At 38.0% G+C, this 24,625-nt stretch overlaps 1 protein-coding gene across 1 annotated transcript in view; it reads left to right on the forward strand.

The window, feature by feature from the left end:
* LOC102099466 (protein inscuteable homolog) overlaps nt 1-24,625 on the forward strand; it is a 127,751-nt gene that overhangs the window by 25,515 nt on the left and 77,611 nt on the right. The window contains exon 2 of the mRNA XM_014257862.2: nt 14,220-14,313. Within this exon, the coding sequence (XP_014113337.1) occupies nt 14,261-14,313 (53 nt within the window). The 5' untranslated portion in view covers nt 14,220-14,260. The remainder of the gene's footprint in view (nt 1-14,219; nt 14,314-24,625) is intronic.

Here is a 24,625-nt window from a genome sequence, read left to right on the forward strand (position 1 = left end):
AGGAGGGCTTAGACAAATTGCCTATTCCTTTTTTCCCTCAGACAAATTCTGGGAGGCCTGAGAGCCGTACAAGTGTGGTCACTGGCAGGTTCAGCACACGTGGTGGCCTGTCCTGCTCCTTGGACTTCATGTTCCTGTCTATAGTAATGAGAACTACTTGTTCATTTTCTCTTTTATAAAGCAAAGGTTTGACAGGGGACAGCAAAGTCACGACTTCTTTTTTCTCCAGGTGTCATGGTCAGGCAAGTGTGTATGCAGTGGGGATTGCAATGTGCATGTACTCACACCCCCTTCAACTCCTGGAAAAAGGGTAGATGAATGTGTGAAAAGATTCTCAAATCAAGGACTGGTTCTGAGTTATTGCAGTACAATCATACCCTCTTTTTCTGGGCTCTGTTTTAGCCCCAACTTGTACTTTATTTGATTTTCCTTCTGAATCCCCCTCTTAATTTGTGAGAGTAGCTGAGCTGTCCTGTCCTGGGATTTCATAAATTAAAAATACCCCACTATCGAAATGTCTTGGGACATTGAGTCCTTGTTTTGGAGAGTGAGGTACTCAGTACTGTAAATCCCATTACAGATAAATGGGATTCAGAATTGCTCATGCCTATTTTTTCATTTAAATGGAAACTTGGTCTCCTGATAGCATATGGTCATTTTGTGTGCTCCTTGAAATTGTGCCCAAATAAAGAAGTCCTGTTAGATGCTGGTATTCCTTGCGTGGTATGATGACTTATTTTTGAAATGGACAGAATTATATTAACTGAAGTTGCAACACTTCAGTCTCTCTTAGAATGTTTACAATAAAAACCTGATGCTGACAAGTATTGTGGAGTGTATTTATTCTCCTGCTGTGGATTAAACAATTGATTCTGGAAGATTAAAATGCCCTACCTGCCTTCTTGCACACTTCTGTTTTGCCATGTCAAACAATATAAAATGAATACCGCACTTCCCTCTATCTAATTGAATAATTTACTGTAAATAGCTGTCATTTACTTTAGAGCAGTAGGGGATCATTAGCCAAATGGATGTGAGTAAGTCATGCCTTTAATGCGTTAGAGGGGCCTAAAATGGAATCATCTAAATGGGACCATCAATACAGCAATGCTGAATTAAGTCAGAGGCACTTAAAGCTTTAAGTCCTCCTTCTTGTAAATTACATGCTCCCTCAGAAGAAAGATAATCAAGAACTTGCATAAAATACAGCATCTTTGTTTCAGAGCTTTATTTTTGATGAATAAAACAGAACAATTTAGATGACATGATTGGTAGGTATAACTGTGTTTTGGATTTCCCTCCTTTTAATTACATCCCTTCCTTAACGATTGAAGCCTTCCTGCTCGCGAGCAGCTACTCGTGCTGACTAATATTGGCTCTACTCAATGAATAAGTAAGATGAGCAGGTAATAAATAAATATTGTCTTGACTTTTATGGGTATATGACCTGATAATTATTTGCAGAAGCTGGTGTTTGGTATATGTAATTTTAGAAAGGTCCCTGTCAATCTTAACTCCTAAATGTACAATAAGTTTTTGGCTTCTTTCACCACTGAAGTCAATAGCAGGGCTGTTGGGAACTTTAATGCATTTTTTCCTCTCATTGTCTCCTGACCCCATCTAGTTCTTCCATTCAGTTTTCTGTTATCCTGGAAAATGTTGGTCTTCAAAAGTTAAACCAGAACCCAAACTTTCAAGGACATCCTAAGAGGAGGATGTAATACAAAGAGCAGTTTTCTTGAGGTGGGACAATTAATTTAAAAATTATTGTAAATAATTTAGCTTGGTAGTAGTAGCATAGTAATATATTAGTGTAGTTTGTATTGTCCATAAGGATTTCCCTTTTGAAGCTGAGGTCTCGCCAAACTAAATGTTTCTGTGGCTGTGTGATGCCAGGTTCTGGGTCACAGTGACTTTGTGGGAGCAAGTGGCACAGGTGCTACAAAAAAAGCACTGCCTGTCTGAGTTTTGATTTTGCAGTTTTATTCTTCTAAATTTTTGGGGGCTCTAAGGTGTTAAACTTCCTGATTTATTTTTCCATGTTTAGTCCCTACTGGATTCCCCTCTTAGTCACCTTCACTCAGGATTCAACCATTTCACATTTTTACTGAAATCTATTTTTGTGCCTTACGCATTTCACTCTCACATGTATGAGGCCTTCAGTTCCTGGAATTAGATTTGGCTGATGCTTTAGAATCAAGTTGAGGTTCAAGGGCTGCAAAAAGGCACTCCCAGCCCCCACCTTTCCAGACACAATCTGTCATTGCACTAAAGAGAATAGAGGAATTTGGAACTTTATCACTTCAGCATATGGAGAGAGGTTAAATTAGCTGTGAGAGGATGGTGATGCACCTTGTTGTGAAAAGCAGGATGATTTCTCTATTTTCATTCCCTGGATGTAACCACTGCCCTATGTTTCCTGTAACTGATTTTTTTTTCCGCCCCATCTTACTGAAATGCTTTTTTTTAAAAGGTAAATTCATCTTGTGCTTTGAAACTTTTCAGAATTTGCTTATGAACCTCTTTCCCTTTTATTGGATGAGTCATGAGTCGAAAGCTCTGTCCTGTAGTTCTACCATGAGTAATGCCTAACATTTTCTTGGGTTCTCTTTTAGAAGACTATTAAATTAAAAGAAGAATCTGTTTTTTGATATCTTAATGGACAATTAGGTGGCTGGGTCTCAGAACTGATTTACATTTACCACTGCAGTAATTTAAATTCTTTTCCTTCAATTTAAGGATGTCACTTTTTTCCTCGTGTGTACATGTTGCTGGTCACAGCACTCTGTCTTTAAATAAATAGAAATATTTCAGGTTTTGGGTCTGCTGTACAAGTGCTGATTGTGCTTTTGGGGACAGTTTTCTCACTGTAGTCTGTATTGACAGTAGCTAGGAAAGCTGGGCCATGCACAAGAGCTTCAAGTTACCTGTGTGACATTCAAGTCGTGGCAATGAGTATAGATGATATGTGGCTTCAGGATCCTGTTCTTTCACCTGGGCACTGACTGAGAGAGGTCATGGGTTATTTCCCTGAAACCTCTGCTCTGTGTCTTGTCCAGATAACGTGAATCCAAAGAAACACTTCTGTGTGCATTCTGGGGCAGACTGTGCCTGACTGCTCAGATGGCAGATCCTTCCTGTGGGATGCCAAGGCACTGGCACATCAGTGGGTGGGCACTGGCAATACCTAGCAAGATATTTGACATGCCTGACCCTCAGATATTTACTGGTGTCATGTAATTGGCACAGGCAGTTCCTTGCATCCAGCCGGTGTTAACGCTGGATTGTTGATAGCATCTCCAAACTTAGGCACAAGGAAAATAATGAAAGCCACAGTGGCAGGTGGAATGTACACCCTGTCACCCTGAGGGGTTGGGAACATGTCTGTTTTCTTGCTGAGGCCAATTATTGCCTTAGGTTGCGCTGGAAACATCGGAGATGATGGGCGTTTCAAGATTGGCAGAGTTTTCTGAGGAAAATGAAAAGACAAAGGAAACTCTTGATCGTGGAACTATCTCTAGAGGCAGTAGATGGAAAAGTGCTGGTGTTTTAATAGTGAAATGAGCTCACTGGAGGGACTTTGAGTTTTCTTAACTTCCCTTGCAAATGGGAGATGATCCACTGCCCACATATCACAGGTAACCGAAACAGGTCAGAAGACTGAAATGTTCAGGGCAGTGGATCAGCAGTGTGACTTCTAAGTTTTGGTGCATTTGCAAGTGGAACAGTCAATGCCAAAATTCTGGAAATGGAAGTTCATGGAGAACTTTTACACTTCTTTTCTCTTACCAGTCTCATGTGTGGAAGGTTAATAGTGCAGAGACTTGCACTGGAAATGAGTGAACAGACTGCTTTCCAAAAGTGAGTCTAATGTGTGTCTGTTTGACTTGCAGGGAAACAAAGTTCTGTGGCACAGTCATAAATAACTGCAAAGCTCAAGCTAATATTATGGATAAAACCCCCTGTAGTCACTGCTATATTTTTCAATGGAGAGGAAAAATAAAGTCCAGAATCTGAGCACTCCTAAACCTCATGATTACAAATTCATTGAATTTGGCTGCTAATAGCAAAATTGGCTTTGGGACTTTTCCTTCCAGCTAATTCTGGTATATGTGTCTCTACTTGTGCCATCACAAACTGTTACAACCTCATGATAATAATGGGAAATATTTATCAAAACACTAGCCCTGTTCTGCAAGGAGATTTGTACAGTTCAAAAGACAATTATTCTTTCCTTTCAATATCAATTTTTAGAAAATCATGAGAACAAACAATGCAGCTATCCTGGAACAGACTGTGTAGCAATTCATCGTGTACCCAGAACTTGTGTGCCAGTTCCTTGCATAATGGGTTACTGAACATCAGCTGATAGACGTGAAGTTGTTTGACTTCTGTAATTTGCTGCATGTCTGGGAGTTACCAGTGTAAAAGAAGATACAGGCTGTGACTTGTATACCTACTGAATTTGGGAGGTTTCATAATTAAAAGTACTGTGACATATAGTCTCACTTTTTAATTGAAACTGCAGAGATTCCTACTGAGCTACACTATTTTCAGGCATGGCATGGTTGTTCACACATGCATCAACATCCAAACTTTACTTCCTAATAAACAGTATTCCTCTCCTTCTATTTCTTATTATTTTGCCTGTGGTCTCCTCCCTTGCCCTTCCATACTAAAACTTCAGCCTGTGAATTGGGAAGGGGGGAAAGATTAAAAAAACAAAACCAGCAACGATGTCGACAAAAACCCCAAAACCCCAGACTCGAAAAGCTCCAATGAAAGCTGCCCTGTGCAGGGCCAAAAGATGGACTTGATGATCCCTTCCAATTCATCATCTTCTGTGGTTCTATGAACCTCATCATAGTCTACAGGTTCCTCATGAGGGGAAGGGGAGGGGCAGGCACTGATCTCTCTGACCACCTCTGGCAGGACCTGAGGGTAGGGCCTGGACTTGTGTCAGGGGAGGTTTAGGCTGGATATCAGGGAAAGGTTCTTCACCCAGAGGGTGGTTGGGCACTGAAACAGCTCCCCAGGGAAGTGCTTGCAGAACCAAACCTGCCAGAGTTCAAGAAAAATTTGGATAATGCTCTTGGCACATGGTGTGACTCTTGGGGATTGTCCTGTGGAGTGCCAGAAGCTGGACTTTGATAATCCTTGGAGTCCCTTCCTAATCCAGGATATCCTGTGATCCTTACAAAAACTGCCATTCCATCGGGTAATAGTACCTGAAATTTTTTTGCTTGGCCTTCCAGAGCTCTGCAGCCAGGAGTACTTGGGGCACACAGACTGAGTGCAGCTCATTGACTTGAAGAAGGATTTGCACTTTCTGCTCCCACATCCAGCTTGATCTCTAGTGTAAAAGTAATGTGAGCAGCCTGGAAAGTCCCCTCGAGCCTTTGGGTTTGCTTGCAGTTCCTGGATGTGCTCTGCTCATGTTAGACCCACCCCTGAGATGCTGGATCTGGGAATAATCCTGCAGAGCAGTTTTGCCTCTAGCCCTGCTGAGGATTCCCTCTTTGTGGTATTGTTACAGCTTTTTGGCTCCTCCACAATTTTTGTGCGAAGGACAGAGGAAGAAGAAAATGTCTGGTGATTGGATCCTCTTTGGCAGTGGTTCAAAATTATAAATGAAGTATTTTCTCCTTACAAACAGAAAAAGCTCGCTGCTGCTTTATGACTTGTTCTTTGTGTGGAATTATAATGACTGGGTAGCATAGTTTGCTGACAGGCTGTCTGGAAGTGCTATTTGGAGTCAATTAAAGGAAAAAACAAGAAATAGAAACTGTGCTCAAATTTTGCCATAGGCTCCACGTTCTTGTTTTTTAGTGTATAGGGAATTTCACAACATGCTTTGACCTTTTTTTCAGCTTTCAGGAAGTTTTTCTACTGGATTTTCTATGTCTGTCTAGAAAAGGCAGTCTTGAAGGTAGAACTTGCAGTGAGCATGAAGAGAGCTGGGATCCTTGAAAATCTGTAGCTCAATCACATGTTTTACATTTCCTTTGGTGTGTTGGTTCATCTCGTCTGCTTGTTGCCCAAATGGATCTCCTGCACTTGCATTCTGTTAAGTTACCTTATGAGCAGGCAGTAACTTTGATCTCAGCTACTTTCTTCCCTTTTAACTTTCCTGTACTTCTCTGATGTCCTTGTTTTTCTTTTCCCCAATATGGTGTAGAAAGGTGAAAAAAAAAATACGCTGAACTGAAGTTGATTGAAAGAAGTAGGGAGTTTATTAGTAATTAATATAGAGAAGTGGTTTAAGAACTAGAGGTAGCACAACCACAGAAGGCCAAGAATAGCTAACCTTTAGATAAATGTGTGTTTATCTGTACTGGTCTAAAGCTGGTCTTAAGGTTTTCAGAGTTATGACCAAAAAAGAGCAATTTGATATTAACTCTGTAAAATGATAAATTTAATCACCACTGGGAAATATTGTGAAAATACAACCTCCGTTTACCATGCAATGCCTTGTGATGCTAGTCCAATACAGCCTTGGCTATGACCTGAATTAATAATATTGTTTTGCTCCTCTCTGTTAAAATGTCAGTTTTGTTTTTCTTTTTGAGGAATATCAATGTAAATAAAGATGTCTTTTAGACTTCCTGTCTGACTAACAGGAATGGCTATCAAGATGAAATCTTTTCATTAAAGGTAATGGTTTGTACACAGAGATGTGCAAATATTGTCATGTTTCCTTGCAGTGAGTTATTTGTGTAGGTCTCTATTCCTTTCCCTTTGAAGTGGTTAAATACAGTGTTATCTTCTCTATGTACTTGCTTTCAGCACTAAACTCTGGAATATTTTGTTTCAATTTTTACTTGCATTATGTTTAACTTTGGGTTAGTCAATTATTTTTCTTGATTTTATGCCTCAATAGGGAAAGGACTTTCTTTTATTTCTTTTCATGTTAAAGTCCTTTTGGAATTTTTGCATGTTTGTAGGGGAAATAATGAATCTTACCTCCAATTTCATTACACTTGGAAGAGTCATGTTATCTAATAACAGAGAGCTGCGATATCTTGTAGGCATTTCTTCTGAGCAGCACAGTCTACACTTCTATGTACACTCTAAGGTGCAAATATCTCCTGTTTTCCCTTGTGCCCTACACAGTGGCTGCTGGAAAGAACAGCCCTTTTATTTCTGATCTCTCTACACAGAGACAAGATGAAATCCTGGCTATGTTGTCAGGGGTAAATGAGACCAAAGCAGAGCAATTTCACTTAATTTATTCAGGTCATTTATTGTCAGCACAAACCTATGACCTCTAATACCACACTGGGGTCCCCAGCACAGGAAGGACACAAAACAGCTGGAGTGAATCCAGAGGAGGACCACAAAGACTTACAGGAATGGAACACCTGTTAGGAGAGGCTGAGAGAATTGGGATTCTTCATCCTGGGGGAGAGAAGGCCCTGGGGAGACCTTAGAGCAGCCTTCCAGTCCTGGAAGGGGGCCTGAAAGAGAGCTGGAGAGAGACTTTCTACAAAGGCACATAATACTAGGAAAAGGGATGATGGCTTTAAACTGAGGACAAGTCTAGATTAAATATTGGGATCAAATTCCTTACTGTGAGGATGGTGAGGCACTGGGGGACGTTGCCCAGAGTTGTGGATGGCTCATCCCTGGAAGTGTCCAAGGCCAGGTTGGATGGGGCTCTGAGCAGCCTGGCCTCTCAGAATTCCATGGCAGCAGCTTGCCTTGCTGCCGCTCTGAGAACCAATAAACGTTTTCAAATGGTGATTATTCTGCACTGCATAAAATGCAAAGTATAGCTCTGGAGTGCACCAACCTAACACTTATTATTCAGCTCCTGAACCTCAAATATAAATTCTTTTCCAGTGAAACTGACTCTAAAATGCTAATTGCTAGAAATGTGATCACTAATCGGTTTGTTCCCATAATACTGGCAAGCAAGACAAATTGGTGTGTCCCTTTCAGAAGGGGAGATTTTAAAGACTTTGGTAAGATTAAGAAAATCCAAAAGATGCCTGTGACTGTTCTAGCGGCCTGTTGTGTAAAATAATTTTGAGGGGAAGCGGGTGAAAAGAAGTAATCAAATCTGTTATGCCCTTCTTTATCTCCTTATTTTAAATATTTTCATAATGTAATCAGTGATGATGGAAACTCTTTTTTTTCTAGATATTTTGTATTTTGAATGGGAAAATTTGTTAAAGATGCATTGTAAGAAAATTCATTCCTTGGCAAAAGGACTTACTGTAATACATGTGATGACTGAACTCCATTCCTAATCTTGGAGAAAGCTGAATTACTTGGATAAATATGTTCTATATATATATTCTACTTAGTGTGTTTCATATGATCCACTATCTAAAATAAAGATATGGAAGAAGTCCAATACATCTTGCTTTCAAATCAGGACTTTGCCTCGTGGAGATCATAAACATTTAATTTTTTTTATGTTCAAGGGGGTTTTTAAAACCAGGAAGTGAATTAAGGAATTCCTCTGTATGCAGAGGAATGGTACTGGCTTCAGATTTTTTTTTTCCTTCCACCCTCAAGGATCTATACAATAATATTCCTTGTCTGTTGTTTTCAGGATGGTCTGTTTTACTGAGGTTGATCCTTATTTATTTCTCCCTCTCCATCCCCCTGGGTATTTCCAAGGTAAAGCTGTGTAAAACAAGGCTAAAATGAGAAATATCCAGAAAAAAAAAGAAATAGCACGAACTTGAGTTTACATTAATTGCTACATCAGATGTGTGTGTGTGTGTATAAATATATATACACATGCTCCAAACCTCCATATACATTATAATATATTTTAAAAATATTTAGTGTAATTGGAATTTATATGGAATATATAATAAAATAATATAAAAATAAATTTCTATTACATGAATATGTAACAGAAACGTATAATGAATATATTATAAAATATATAATAAAATAACTTCTTTTACAATTATGGAAATGTAAGTGAGATATTAAGAAAATATTTAAATAAATGGATGTCAGTAAATAGATATATATTTTTTTATATGTGTATATAGTCAAGGACAAGTTGGATGAGGCTGTGGGCAACCTGATCTCGTGGAAGGCAATCCCACTGAAACCCTGTGGGGTTGGAACTAGATGATCTTTAAGGTCCCTTCCAAAACAAACTGTTCTATGATATATTAAAAGTAATTTTTTCAATTGCAGAGACTCACTTAAAATGAGATCCTCTCTCTGAAGAAAGCAGAGAGAAAAGAGGGGAAGAAATATGCCATTAAAATAAAACTCCTCTGTGACTGAAAGTGGATTTATGCTTCAGATTGTACTTGAAGTGTAAGGCATAAACTATTCAGATTATTGGTTCTGCAGGAGCCACTGCCATGAATGAATGCCATAGGCAGTGCCTTTTCCCACCTCACCCTCCCAGTTTTAATTTTGCATTCTAGGAGTGTGGTCCATAGATCTGTGTATATGATCCCATGCTAGTCCAACCCACTTTAATGCACAGTTTGAAGGGCTCTTCATTATTTTTGCTCCTGGTTTTATGGTTTCTTAGATTCGTGACACACAGCTTCATTTTGAATTGGCTCTTACTATTGTAATTAATTCAAGTCCACATAAGCCTCTTATAATGCAGAATGACACAGGATCTTGAGTCCTTAAATGGTTAGTGTGGAAAAACTTCTGATGGGCTGGATGTGTTGCTGAAGGACAGAATGTATGTATTTACTTTCTGACCTCTCACATAAATGCTGTCAGAATTTTGCTCTTAGTTTGATTTGTGGCATTCCATTAACAGTTATTCTGTGTATAGGAGAATAATAACTAATGATTCCCAGACTCCCAGAATTGTAAAATAAGGGCAAGCACTGTTTGGCAGAAAAGAGATTGTACTTTACAGACAGGAACTGTTCATATTAATCAAGGGATATCTGGTCTGAAATTACTTTTAGCTAATAACTTCTTATTCTCAGGTTAACCATATTGCTCATAGGTAGCATTCTCTTCTAATTCAGATGGTTATTAATAATCAGAGGCTAGTCATGTGGATTTCTGTCTCTTTCTGAGAGATCATGCTCTTGATTGACCTTATGTTAAGATATTGTTAGTGTTGAAATTATGATGGTAGGGGTTAGAAAGGTCATGGTGAAAGGTCACAGATTTGCCTTTTGATTTGAGCCTTTGCAAGGGTGAACATGTGTGACATGAATGAGCTCAAAAATGTGAATTTAATTGTCTGGAGTTTCAGGGATTAATTATAAGGACATCATTTTGTGATAGAGAACTTTAGGACCATTAGTAGTAGAAGAAAATAAGTCACTCTGAGTTCACTGGAAAACATGCTGTTACCATGATACTTTTGGGCATGGATGTTGTTCCTAAAAGAATCCTTATGCTAAAACCCTCCTAGTTTCTAGTTTGTTAAATATAAGCTAACACATTGAATGATGGAGAAGAAATTTAAACTAGGAGATTTTACAAGCTGCAATTTGTTTTCCTAGCAGAAATAACATGTTTTGCAGGGTGCTGAAAAGCACCTTGGTGCTGTAGAAGCTGCTCTCCATTGCTAAACAGACTGGAGCAGCAGGAGGCTCCCAGCAGGGAGTTCTTGTGAGGCAGGAAGGGTTTGTGGTGGAACAGTGGGAAAACAGCTGCCAGCTGCATCCCTCTGCCAAAGAGGTGCTGCACAGGTTTCCCCTGTGCTGCCAAGCCTGGTGCAAGCTGGGCTGAGACTTCTCCTCCTTTAATTCACAGGAGGGCTGTTTGACAGTTTTTTAAGATGTTTTTAGTTCTTTGGGAGTTGCTGGCAAGGTCTGGTACCTGTCCGTGAGCAAGATCCCTCTTCCTGCTTATGCAGTTTTGGGGATTTCTTGGCCATGGAGGTCATGTCCTTTACTGACACTTTGCTGATTTCTGTGAGCAATGATTTCATGCTCTTTCAGGTGTGATGCTTTATTCTCTTCTGTGATCCTGTTCTCTGAAAAAAGCTTTTGGCTGACTGTATTGGATGGGTGGTGGAAATGTAGTTTGTGCTCTGCTTATCTACATCTATTCCTTGAGGAAATAACATCTCAAAACCTAATTCAGTGTTGAAATCACAAAGAGAAAAATGCAGGACACAGAGCCTACTACCTTGAATATGTGTAATTCCCTCATGCACGTGCTGCTGCCTACCAGAGGAGTCAAACAAATTCTAAGTCAGCATTTATGTTGTGATACAAGGCTGTGTGCAGATGTAAAACCTTATACAAAGTGTTAAATAAAAGGCTTCATAATAGTCCAAGAATAGAATTCTATTATTTCAGGCTTCTACCGAAATTACCAATATTGCAAACGACAAGCAGTGGGGGTTTTGGTATGTTCTGATTTGGTTCTTTTGTACAAATTTATCTGGACAGCATCTCCAACAAGGGCCTAATCATTGGTCATGGCAAAAATATTTTCAGTGGATAAAAATATTATAATCTAGTACAGAAGTCTACTGATGTTATCTTTTATTATGTATACACTTAATAAAAGTGAGTGCATGTGTAACATCTCCATAATCAGCTTGAGTAGAGGACTTTGCTCTTAGGAGTGCTGACTAGAGCTCATCACTGTGTTGTGGGCTCAAATAAAAAGCAGAATCAACTAAATGGATGGGCTCATCAGCTCTCTCCTAGTCTTTACTAGGAAGTACAGTTGTCTTGGTCTTACCTGGAAAGTGAAATGAGAGCACTGGAAGCTGAATAATATCTGCCATGGAGCTCTGTCATTGCCCAGCAGGTGGAGGAGGCATTCCAAGCAAGACCAGAAACCTGTACCACAAATCACTGGTGTTCCAACCTCTCTTGTGATCCTGGGGGCACAGTGGATCCCCTGGAAAAATGCCAAGGGAGAGAATTTAGTGTTGCCAACATTAATTTGGGATTGAATATTTGACCTAATATCTAATCATAGTCTTGAGCCAGACAGTTTGGTTAAGATATTGTTGTGGCTTTTTGCTGTCGTTCCTGGAGCATAAGTAACCTCTAAGTAGGAGTTGATAATGCTTTTAAAGGCTCTCAGACATAATATAAAAGTGTGTTCTGTGGGAAGACAGCATATAAAAACTTGAATTTTTGTCAGGTTTCTAATTTATGGGGAACAAGGACATGTAATAATCTAATTTATGTCTGTGTACATTATGTCGCTGATCACAAGTAATGGAGTACAAGCAGCTGCTTTGATTTGTATGTGTAGAAATTGGTAGTGGGCTGAGCTCATGGTGAAGTAGATTTCGCTTGCCAGAGGAGGCAAAAGCTTTAGATTTGATTTAGTGTTGGTAGCATAAGAAGGTAAATCCAGGTCTAATGCTGAGCAGAAAGAGATACTATGTGTCCAAGAATCTGTAATTCTGAAGGCTTAAATATTGGGTTTTTTGGTCCTTTAAATGACAAGATTTAGGAGGAGAAATAAATTTTGGAGATTAATGTGGATGTGTTCAGCTTTAAGGGTATCTCCTCCAAACAAAGACAGTGATTATTGTGATATTTGGTTGTTTCCAGTATATGTGAATATACAATTGTTTGTATCTGGTAATCTTAAATATCTTTAAAAAAGAGAAAATATTCTACCAATGGAAATGAAGATAGCTCATTTATTCCATTTGTTAGTGAAATCTGTATATCGTACAGTAAATGCTTTAAGTTCCCATCCCCCAACATAAGGTGTTTTTTTTTTTTCAAATCTTACTGTGTCCCAGAAGCAGAAGAATATATACTAATATTTTCATACTTGGGCATATGAACCTTCAGTCAAAACCTATGAAATATCTGCAGTCTTTTTAAATCAGAGACTTCAGTAACAAATAAGCTATTTTTAATGTGGGAAGGTTTTTTTGCTGTTGGTTTTGGCTTTTATAATAGATTCTTCTCCTACATTTCAGTCTTCTTAGCTTATGCATCTAAAGAAGGAATAGGTTAAGTTTGTTCTGTCCAGGAAAATTTAGGGGGTAGTGAGGAGCACAGGATGACACCATCACCAGAGCAATCTGGTGCTAACAGTGGGCAGAGCATGTGAACCCATCACGTTGTTGTAATAGTTTTATGTGCACAGGACGTGTTTGTGAGATCTTGGGGAAAAAACAAGGGCATGCATTAGTAATGAGATCAGTTTGCTAGGAAAGGGAGTGAGGAACACTCTGTGTCAATTAAGAGCAATTTGGGGTGGCAAATATCTTGAATGCTGGCTGACTCAGCTTGCACAATGTAGCCAATAACCAAACAGCAGAATTTCACAAGCAACTACATCAAAAACACTCTGCCTCAACTGGTGACACAAGCAACAGTAATTTCCTGTGTAAAGTATTTTCCCTAGGAGTGAGATCCATTGATCCCAGTTTTTTTCTTCGCATCTAAGAAGGCATAATTTTCCCACTGTTCCAGTCTCCTTGTCCAAACAAATCCATTTCCTCCTCCTTCCTGAGTCATAGATTAATCTTTGCTTTCAACTATTTTGCCTTAGTTTTCTTCTAGCCACTCTTGTACCTTTTTTGTAGAATAAATCCTCTATGATTTTTGCTGCAAATATGCTTTGACAGGTTGTGCTCTAATGTAAGGTAAGGTTAATTAAAAGAAGAGGGAAAGAAACAGAACTCTTCCTTTTGTGAAAATGAGTCTTTCTTCTCCTTTCTTGTCTTTTTTCTAGTGCAATAAAGCTTGGATCCATCTCTTGGTCACAAGGTAAAAATGGAAATCATGGAGGAGAAAGATGTGTGCAGCATTTAAAATGTATAAAAAATGAAACTGTCTAACATGAAAGGGTCAAATATTTCAGTAACGTAGACATCAAGGACCTTTCTGTAAATGTAGTACTTAACAATCCTGAAATCATATTGCAGAGTAATTAGGACTGGAAGGGACCTCACTTGCAATCTTTCTCACAATAACATGAAGCATTACTATAATACTCAATAGATTTTCTCTTGCATTCAAGTTAATATAAAACAAATGAGGCTAAATAATACCTCAATACTAACTCAGAAATGTTCAACCCAGATGTCTCTGACCTGTGCAGTAGTCCAGGATCTTCAGGAATATGGAAACCCTACATTTTTTATGCTGTGAAATGTACTTAATGGCCTTGGTTATCTGCTGGAGCTGTGGGGTACCTGTGGAAAAGGAGACTTTTGATTTGTTTTAATGAGCTCTCTCCACAGAAGAGCAGGAAAATGCCATGCCAACCTGGGCTGAAGGTGCCTGAATTTCCCTTGGTTTACTAAATGACTGTTTTCTTTCTAGATTCCAGCCTATGGAGAAGTGCACATAAGAACAGGATAAATATGGCTTTTACGGGCGAGGACCGCTTAGATTCCCTTTCCTTACCAGTTCAGCGGTAAGTGGTGCACTCTGTCACCCAGATTTGATGGTTAAATGATTCTGAGGCAGCAGCTGCGCTTTCCTTTGAGGCTCTGAAGATTCTTGAAAGTTCATTTTTAAACTCAGGTAGCATTCCTACGAAATTTGTAGAATGAATGTGGAAATTTGAGATGTATTTCTTGAGACTTTTGGAAATTTTTATAGCTGGAGCCTGGTAAATCATGGCAGTGTTTCTGCAGCCATCATTTTAAAGGGATGACCATGTTTGCAGTAGCAGTGTGACTGTACTTACTGGACAGCTTCTTAGTCATGATGGAAACAACTGGAACCCTCTGCACTCTGTGAAAACTGCTGAAAGCTTTAAATATAGATTTGTTTAGAATGGTTGACTTTGTTCTGGTGTAGACAGAGTAATGATATAAAGGCTATGGTAGAATGTCTCAATGTAGATTTTAGGACAGAAGGCTAACCAGCAGATTTTAAAAAATATTCTTGTTGCCATCTAGTAGCTGTCTGCGTGTAGAGTACTTTTGCTTTTAGCCTGATACATGTGTCATGAAAAGATAAAAAAAATACAATAACCTACAGTCATTATGTGTCACAACTGGGTTTGCTTTGTTTTTGTTCAGGGGAGGAAGGAGGGTGAGGCCTGCTGAACACAGGAATAAAATCAGAAATAAAAAGGATTTAAATTTCAGCCTTTTCCCTAGTCTTGTTTCTTCAGGTCAGACTGCAATTCTTTGTTGTCATTAATTTACAATTGTAATTGACATACAATCTCAAAATACGATGTTTTTCTTCATCAGTAGCTTAATATTTCTCTACCTTTCCTTACCCTCAGTCTTCCAGCAGATATTTTGATATTGCCATTAAATTCACAGTCACAGTAACACCATCTAAACATTCTCTTCTGGAAGAAATGGGCTAGTTAAGACTTAGAGCTGTAGAAAATTAGCTGCAAACAGAGCCAAGGGAATAGGTCCTGAGGGTGGCCAAAGGCTGATCGGGGCTGAGGGTGGCAAGATTTATTTCCAATACATAAATGGGGATTATTAGCTTGAGTGTCTCCTTGCTAGCAACTGGAGATGTGCAGTAGGAAAAATGCACTTAAGAGGTAACAGCAGCACAGAAATGAAAAGCACTGAATTTTATAGGCTGGAGACTTCTAGAAAAGGAAAGAGCCTGTGAGTCAGGAGTGCAGTGTTGAGAGAAGCAAAGCTCTGCCATGTTATGTGAACAAAACCACCCTACAAGCACTCTGAACTGTATCTTAGCACAAGAAGGGGTTTGGAAAAGGCCCATATAGCAAGCATTGTGTTTTGACAACGAGATTGACTCAGCAGGACAATTGCATATAGAGAAATTTAAATATAAATAAATAAGTACTCTCTCTCACCCCACAATAAAATAAAAAGCTCCTATTCTTTTTTGTTTGTTTCTATTTTGAGAAAGAATCTTTTTTTCCTACAGATGAGGGTTATTTGAGATAAAGGCCCTGTAAGAAATGGGCAGACTGAAGTTGTCAGTGGTCAGAAAGGTGAAGGCTCAGAGAAGGTTGGAACTGAAAATAGGAAAAGGTGTTTTTATGCTAAGAATTCAGCAGAAAGGACACAGAATGGACTAGATAAAGTTCAGAAGCTGTACAAAATGCTTTTTTTGATTATTTATAAAAGCAACAAAACCCACTCAACATAATAGCTTTTCCAAAGAAATGGAATTTTTATGAGATTAAGTAGTTTCTCTGGGTTAGAGAAAGGAGTGATATGGCTCCTACTGGGCATTTAAAAGAATTAAGGGAATTTTCAAAATAACAAGATTAAAATATTATTAATTCTTTATTGTTCCTGTATACAAGGCTAGGATTTATGACTGTCTCAGGATTCCAGTTCATGTTCCTGCTCTTTGTGAGAGGGGCTTGAATTAACTTCTTGTATCCTGTCACAGAGGAAAGGTAGCTCAAATCCAGCTGGGGTTAATCCTGTGTGGGACCACAACCACACCTTGCTTCATGCTGAGCTCACAATCTTTCAGAATGTCGTGGTTTTAAAGCAGTAACTAAAAAAATTACTTATTTCTTGCTGTGAGATATGGATTAGAGCAAGAGCAAAACAGGCTTAAAACTTAAAAAGGAATAAAGAAAGTTTATTAACAAACTACAAGAATAAGAACACCAGAATAAACTTCCAGAAAACCCTTTTTATCCCCTACTACCCACCATTCCCTCGTTCACATGACAACAGAGACAAAAACTTTGGAACTTTGGTGTTTAAAACAGTCCCAATTCTTGCTAGAGTCTTTTCATCAGTCTTTGTAGAGAAACAGAAGTCTTCTTCTGCTAATCTATGGAGTTTCTCACAAGAAAACTATTTCTATTACAGCTTTCTATTTTTCTGATGCCAGTTGCCCGGAAATCTGGTCATCAGTTTACTCCTCCCATTTCACATCACTCTGAGGTGTGTATGGGTCATGAGTCTAGGGATGTCATTTTAAGGATGAGTTATTCAAAGGCAAAAGTCTTCTTCATCTGCCTCTGTGAGCTCCACTGGAAAACAGTTTTCTCATTGCCCCTCAAGGCTTCAAATTTTTGCTTCACTCTGTTCCAGCACTTCACTGTATCACAATTACTCTACTTTTTACTCAAAATCCACACTTTGAACACTCTATTCCTCCCTATATACTCTGTCATGAATTAAAGGAGTTTTTTCAAGACTTTTATTACTTTTTTTTTATATTTATTTATTTTATATTTATTTTTAAATTTTTATTACTTTTTTATTACTTTTATTTTATTACTCAAGTTTTATTGTCCATCTCCATAGCTTTAACAGAAAAATATTTCAGCTTATAAAGCATCTCCTTATTCTCTACCTTTTCTGAAGCTTAATTCTTTTCTTTACTGTCTCTGATAGTTTATAAATCTCTTTACATGTTAATTACTCTCTTTTTCTCTCTCTGGATAAAAGGATTAATCTGCAAGTCTCATCTGGGTAATGAAAGGGTTAAAATCTTGCCCAGGCTTTGTAGATGGTTCTGTGATCTCTGCTGGAGCAGCAGCTGGAGCTGTCTGCGATGGAAGATTCCTCATGGCTGCTCTGGAGAGTGTGGTCACTGTCTCAGCCCGCTGCAGGTCAAGAGCTTTTTTTCTTTTCTTTACTTGGCAGTCTCTGGTGAATTCAGTCACGGCAAAAACTGCAGCGGAGCCAGGGACCGGCCTGGCCCGGCCAGAGCCCGGGGCAAGCCCCGCAGGCCCCATCTCCCGGCCGGGAGCCGCTGGGCCCAGCCCAGCCCCCGCCCGGGCCACGTGGCCTGGGCAGGGAACGGGAGGCCAGCCGGAGCTCTGTTACCTTTCACAGCCAGGAAACAAAGAGAGACAAGAGTGCTCTGACTTTACATCTTAAGGAGGTGTTTACAAGTTGACTTCACTTTTTAATGGTCAAAACTGCTGTCAATTCTTAGAAATGACTGAGAATTGGTCAGGAGGAAAGACTCCCATCAGCCACCAGCAGCTTCAATTTCCTTAGCCCCCAAAACCACCTTAAAGGTAAAGGCACCCCATGACACAGAAGTAAAAGCTGGCAGGTCCCTAAGCAAGAATATCTGTCTCCATAGGGAAAGTGTGCCATAATTATGCAAACAGATTCCAAGTGTTTCCACAGTGGTCATTGGAGTCAACAGTTACTTTGGCTGTATAAGGAATTTAAAACTGGGGCCTTAAACCAAGTCTCTGCACTTCATGAATTGTTGTTTACACTCTTTCCTTAGATTTTATGGGAAATCACAACTTGAATTGGAGTCTCTAGAGAACTGAGTCACTGTGTTAATGGTTTTCTAACACACTGTCTGAGCTGCTGTCTCTAATTGACATCTAGACTACTATGATAGAGTACTTAAGCTATGCAGTGTCCCAAGGAAAAACAGATTATTGTTACAGAAACTTTATTTTCTGTTTCAGTGAGTTAGGAACTTAAGTGATGATTTTGTCTCTTAGGAGAGAAAACAATTGGAAATAGATCACTTTTATAAAGTAGTAATTTACTTACTTTCCAAAAGTTGTAATCCCATGTAAAGCACTTTACAGGACCATACAAATTATCTGTTTTCATCAGTGAAGGCCAGTTCACCATAGCATGTGAAGTGTGTATTTATTCCTTAGAGATGCACATAACCCCATTCTGAAATAGCTAGTTTTAGTGTAGCTTTGGGAAAGTGTCAGTACCCGTTCTTTATCTTTATAAGATAAAAGATATTCTTATCTTTATAAGAGATAATGAACTTCTACATTGGCTTTTCCATCTAGAATAAATGCTACCTTTCACTTTTGCCCCTGTCCTTCAACCTGTGAAATGAAAGTTCATTTGCCTTCTTGTTTTCTGAGTTAAAATTGTAGTTTACACAGGCTTTTTTCATTGTGGACATGGGGGTTTTTATACTTTCCATACTGGATGGTAAATTAAACTTAAGACAGAGCTGAATCTGAAGTCATTCAACTAAAGAGATAGTATTCATCACCAAAAGTGAAATAGGATGCTGTTTTGGCTTCTTGGATTATGTGTTCAGTTCAGGGCTGCAATTGGAGAAATGATCTTTTATCAAAATTAGGTTAAAAAAAAAAAAACAACCACAGTGGTCATCACCAATTTCCCCTCTTCCCCATAAAAACCTCCCAACCCCAAAACAGCAGCCAAGTAGAACCAAAGTAAAATTAACAAAACAAACTGAAGAGAAACCTTATCCTGAATATGAGTCATAAACATGCACTAGCAGCTTATAAAACCAGTTGTACCCTGGGCTGCATCAAAAGAAGTGTGATAGGGCTTTGAGCAACCTGGTCTAGTGGAAGATGTCCCTGCTCATAGCAGGTGGGATGGAACCACATCATCTTTCAAGACTTTCCAATGCAAACCATTCAGTGATTCCATGAATTGATTAAAACAGCTTAAATTAATTTAATTTAATCTAATTAAATTAAGACAGCTTGCTGTTTTTCAGATAGCAAACTAAGGCTACTTCCAGAACTTCAGGAGCATCCATGGAGGGCTGGGCACCATATTATTTTTGCAACTCTGTTGAGTACGTCACTCTTTGCCCAGTGGAGATAGAAGTACTACTTGAAATGATGCAGAAACCTTTATGGAAACAGAAGGAAAAAATAATTGTTTATATTTGGTATCAGTTGGCATTTAGATCATGTTTGTTGAAAGCTGTGACTTGAAACAGAAGCAAGAGAAATTCAGGACTTTATACTGCAGGAACTGCATTGATTCTGTTTCTCTGCCTAATCAGGGTGACAAATTTGTAGAACTTTATGGAACATGAAGAACTTTATGTCCATAAAGAACTTTATGAACATACAAAATGAAAAGCAGATAGGTCTATAGTTCCAGAAGTGAATCTTGTTTTAAAAGGAAAAAAAAAAAAAAAAAAAAAAAAAAAAGAAGGAAAGAAAAAAAGAAAAAAAAAAGGGAAAAACCCCAACTTCATCAAGTACGATCAGGAACTGAATTATTTCAGGGACCATTCACATCACATTTTGCTTCTACTTTTAGAGATTCACATGGCCTCTATACAGCTGAAAAGAGTTATTTTGAGGGGTAAGATATGTGCAGAACCTCTCAATGTGTTTAATATTGTGTTCATATGGGGCTGGCAGGAAAAGAATGGATCCATCCATTGGTCTCTCTCCACAGTGTCTAAAATTTCTCAGTACTCAAGATATGATTTAGTGCTCCAAATCAAAGGCAGTGACGTTTTGTCATCCTGTCATAGAAAGTGAATTCTGACTAAAATGGTATCTGATTTTTTATTTTTTTTGAGTTTTCCAATGTCTTGCCCCTTGCATTCTTTATGTGATTGGAATATGTTGGTTTTGATGCCGTTGTTTTTCTGGCCCTGAATTTTGGGCAGTGAGTTGTTTGGTTGCATGGCAGTTCATTGAAATGTTTGCTGTTTCATTATCTACCTATTTTCTTAGATGTCAATCCCCAAGTGAAGGATTTCTAGAGATGTGAATTCCATGAATAAACATGAATAAAGGTTGTTCTCCTTCTTTTTCATTCTGGTCTGTTCTTTTTTTTAAACCACCTCAATTCTTCTTACCTTATTTCCAATCTAAGTGGCTTCTGTAGTTTGTTGCCACATCTCTCAGTGTTTGTTCTCACAAGATTTTCCCTGCTTTTTCTTTTTTTTTGTTTAAATAGCACTTCTTTTAGTTTTCAGTTATAAGACTGTTCTCCAGTTATAATTAATCATGAAATCATGTTTAAGTAGAAGTGCTATAAACACTGTCTGAACAGGAACCTCTTCTCTAAGTGCTGAATTCTTTCTGTTTCAATTTCCTATAGTGTTTGCTGCTGATAACTAAGGGTTTGTTCTGTATTTCTGGCTTTTACCACCTGTGTCTGCAAACTGAACTTCCTGTCTAACAAGAACTTCACAAAAAGCAGAAAAAAACATTTGTATTTCTGATTTTTGTGTTTTACAAGCTACTTGCTGTGCATAGATCTTGCCCTGTTAATTAGAATCCTACATTCCCTATGATCGGTTTTATTTGGATTGCGCCAGGAACTTTGTTGTTGTGGCCTCTTGAAAGAAAAAAAAAAAGAAGCAAGTAATTTGTAATATAAAATTTGTAATTTAAATTATTTTATTTGCAATATATAAGCTAGGGCAGAAAATTTTCAGAGTTCCAAGTTCAGTGTTCTTACTTGGCTCTATGAATTGCTGCTTTGAGTTTTTAAAAACCATTTGCGAATTGGATGCTTGCTGAGGAATTGAAAATATGTTTTGAAAAACTTCCTTTTGCAACAGGTTGTAGGAATAGATTATGATAGAAGAAAGGAGGGTGCTTTGCCAATAATGCAATAAAATTACCTTCTGTTGACAAGAAAAAAAATCAGTTATTGCATAGCTCAAGGCACTAATGATACCTCATTTAATGACCTTGTATTCTTTTCCTTTCACTCAGTTTACCCTACAACAATTCAGCAAATAATTTTATAGCTTCAGAAATGGAGCTCACCATACTATGAAGTATTTCTGACTTTAGTGATTTATATCATACCAAACTGAAAGCTGAGTTGTTTGTATGGAGTTTTGATGGTGGTTGTAAAACAGATTTGTGAATCTGTATGGTTCTTCTGGGAAGGATTTTCAAGCATCCTAGCTGACTGAGTCCAAAGGGTGATGTTAGTAAAGCAGCAACTATTGATTTGCCATCATTTGGAGGCATTCATGAGGAATATGAGCTCAACAGATTTTTTTTTTTTCCTTTGAATCCATGGGTAAAATATCTCTGTTCCTCTATTCAGGATGTTAAAAAGGAGGTCAGCAGTTTAGCAAGCAAGCAGCAAAAATAATTGCATTTCACTTGTACTTTGGGCATTTTTGGGGTCTGTAAGTCTGCCAGAATGCAAGATATTTCCTAACCTTTTCCTTCCGATAGTTTTATCATTACATCTCTATATTTAGTTGTATGATGTACTGTAGAAATATGTTATACTGCTTCCCAGAGCTATGCTGTAAAATATTGTATGTTGAACTGTAGAAGTCACAAGAGAATTTTGACTTTTAACCTGAAGGAGATTTAAGTTTGTCCGCTATAGTAATTGTGAAGTTATGGTGGCTTTAAAATGTGAACAAATTGATGAATTTAAACAATCTGTCTGACTGGTCTCACTAGACCTTTCCTTCATTAAACTCGGTATTTCATATTTGTGGCTTGCTGCTACTTGGAAAATACTTTTAAAAGATCAGGGACCATCTTTCATCCTTTAAGACAATTAAGAATTTATTCTGAATCCCTCATAAGGGTCAGTAATGTTTCACAGTGTGGCACACAAGCAACGTAAAGAGCTCAAGGTAGTGTTGGTGTAGCCTTTATTATGGAAGAAACTCTGCCTATTATTTTGAGAATGAGCATTTTTGGAATGTGGGGTTTTATAGAGGTTTTTTATTCTCTTTTTGTGTCTTAGAGGAAGTTGCTGTCTGCACAGTGAATACCTTGTGTTCAGACCACAGTGTCCTCTTCAGAAATTAATTTTAATTAACCCTCAAATTAATGTCTTTGGAATCACAGTGAAAGAATCATGCCTGAATGTCAGGTTACCTTATCTGCCAGGCATGGATGATAGGTTCTGATTGCATCTTCACAAGTGTTGCATGAAGTTTTTATAGAATATATCAATAATCCTGTCAACTTTACACCCTGTATCTTGCTCTTGTAGCCACTGGTTTATGGCTTTGACTCCATGGTTTGTGCTTCTCTGTTTTCACTGATGCTAGTGAAACAATTTCCAAACAATTCAGATGTTGTTTGTGGTCTTTGTTTACTTGAATTCTCATCTTTATCACATTTATTTTTTCTGTAGCACATTTCAGAACAGATGCTGAGCAGGTTAAACATCTGACACCACTCCTGTTGGAGTGCTCTATTTTCAGAAGACAGACTTGCTGGTTATTTCTGTGTTCAATTAAACATTTTACCTTGAACATGGGAACCTTCTTTCCTGTTTGTTAATCTAACAACGTGAATGATGCAAACATGACACAAATGCTCTGATCTCCTTTAGTCTACCAAATATTTTTATTGTAATTTGATACTTTTCTGCTTTATGAAGCCTTCTAACCAGGTAGAGGGATTCTTAGAAGTTTAGGATATTTTAAGTGTACTATGAGAAGCTCATGGAATTCTAAAAATCGTAAAGTAACTGTATTCATAGTAATGTTAGTACCTTTACTCAGAATTTTATTTTGCTGTTTTTTATTATGATAATGGTTTATACTTTATATTTCCCTTAGCAGTAACATTATTCCTTTTTAGTTCACAGGTGGTGTCCCATAAATTCTCTCTCTCTCAAAAAGAAAAAAAAAAGAAAAGGAGGGGGGCAAAAGTCAGAACCTGCATCTGTTTAATTTTGGTGCAGTGTTAAGTGAAGTACATAGGTATCTTGCTTATTTGCCATACATCCTTTGAAAAAATACTCCTAAAACACTACTCTAACCCCTGTTTTGGTTGAGTTGCTGTGCAGTCATGTCATGATTTTATGTCATAATGTTTCAGCCATTGGTAGCTGCTAGAAACCACAGTCTTGACTTCTGCATTGTCTTTGTGAGCTTCCTGGTGTTAAATAATCCTGAACCTGAACTGCAAGTGTACACCTACTGAACCCAGTGTATTTGCTGTGGGGAAGAGACATGCAAAAGAAACATCTCCCAGAAAAAAAAAAAAAAAAAAAATAAAAATAAATAAATAAATATTTTTTTTTCTTAAAAAAAATAAATCTAGTTACCATGGTTGTCTGGTCCTTTCCAGCTCTGATAATTTGGTCATGCAGAGAATTTGCAAGTTAGAGTCTTCAGGATGGCAAGGTTAAGCAGTATTATCTGTGAACAGCGCATTTTACAAGAAAATCACAGAGCCTGCAGTGTCTAATCTTTGACTTCTTTACTATCTAAGCCTTTCTGAATTTTGAAAATTATAGTAAAGACAGTGTCTTTGCTTTTCCTTTTACAGAATGAAATTATTAGTTACTTGTTTTACTGAGACACATTGACTTTCTATGCAACTTTATATATGTCAGGTAATCTGAATTTAGTATTCTTGCTGGCATAATATTGGAAACAATGGTATGAATTTTATTATTTTCTTTTTATGGCAGGAAAGCATATGGGACACCACCTGTGAGCTAAAAGAGAAAATTGTTGAGGGAGTTAAAAAGTAAATTATTACCAAAATAGATAGACTATGCTGAAATCAAATAGCATACCATGGAAACAAAAGTTCCATGATTTTCTCTCCTTTTAACAGTTAGGCCATATTGCTGTTATTATCACATTGGTAATGTAGCTGGAATTATTCTAGTTAGTCCTGGAAGGAAATTAAGGATTAAATCCTGTCTTTTTCCAGTACATATCTATATAGATTTATATATCCAGTATATCTTTTGTGTACAAAATTCAAGCTGCTACGAAGCATTCTAGGGACCTTCCCCTTTACTGTGCTAAGAGAGGGAAAAGAGCCAAGTTGTCTTCCTTAACAGAAATAGAACTCTTCAGGAACCTTGAAAACAACGATCAGACTAATGAAGGGATCCTAAAGCTCAAGGAATCAAATTCACTGAATTAGTTATTGACTTATTCTGAGAAAAGATGGTGTTGTCTCTGTCTTCAAAAGGGCAGTATGGTTTGTTGAAGCTTTGATTTAGGACTAGATATCATTCCTCCTGATTCTTTCCTGGTTGTAATGCTGATTAATCTTCTTCCCTCAGGCAAACCACTTTACCTTCCCTTGTCTTTGTGTTCCACCTCAGCTGGGGAAACACAAAGGAAGT

This window comes from Pseudopodoces humilis, chromosome 7, assembly GCF_049639895.1.
Source record: "Pseudopodoces humilis isolate 2021_Gansu_Grassland_sample_001 chromosome 7, ASM4963989v1, whole genome shotgun sequence".
In the NCBI taxonomy this organism is placed as follows: domain Eukaryota; kingdom Metazoa; phylum Chordata; class Aves; order Passeriformes; family Paridae; genus Pseudopodoces; species Pseudopodoces humilis.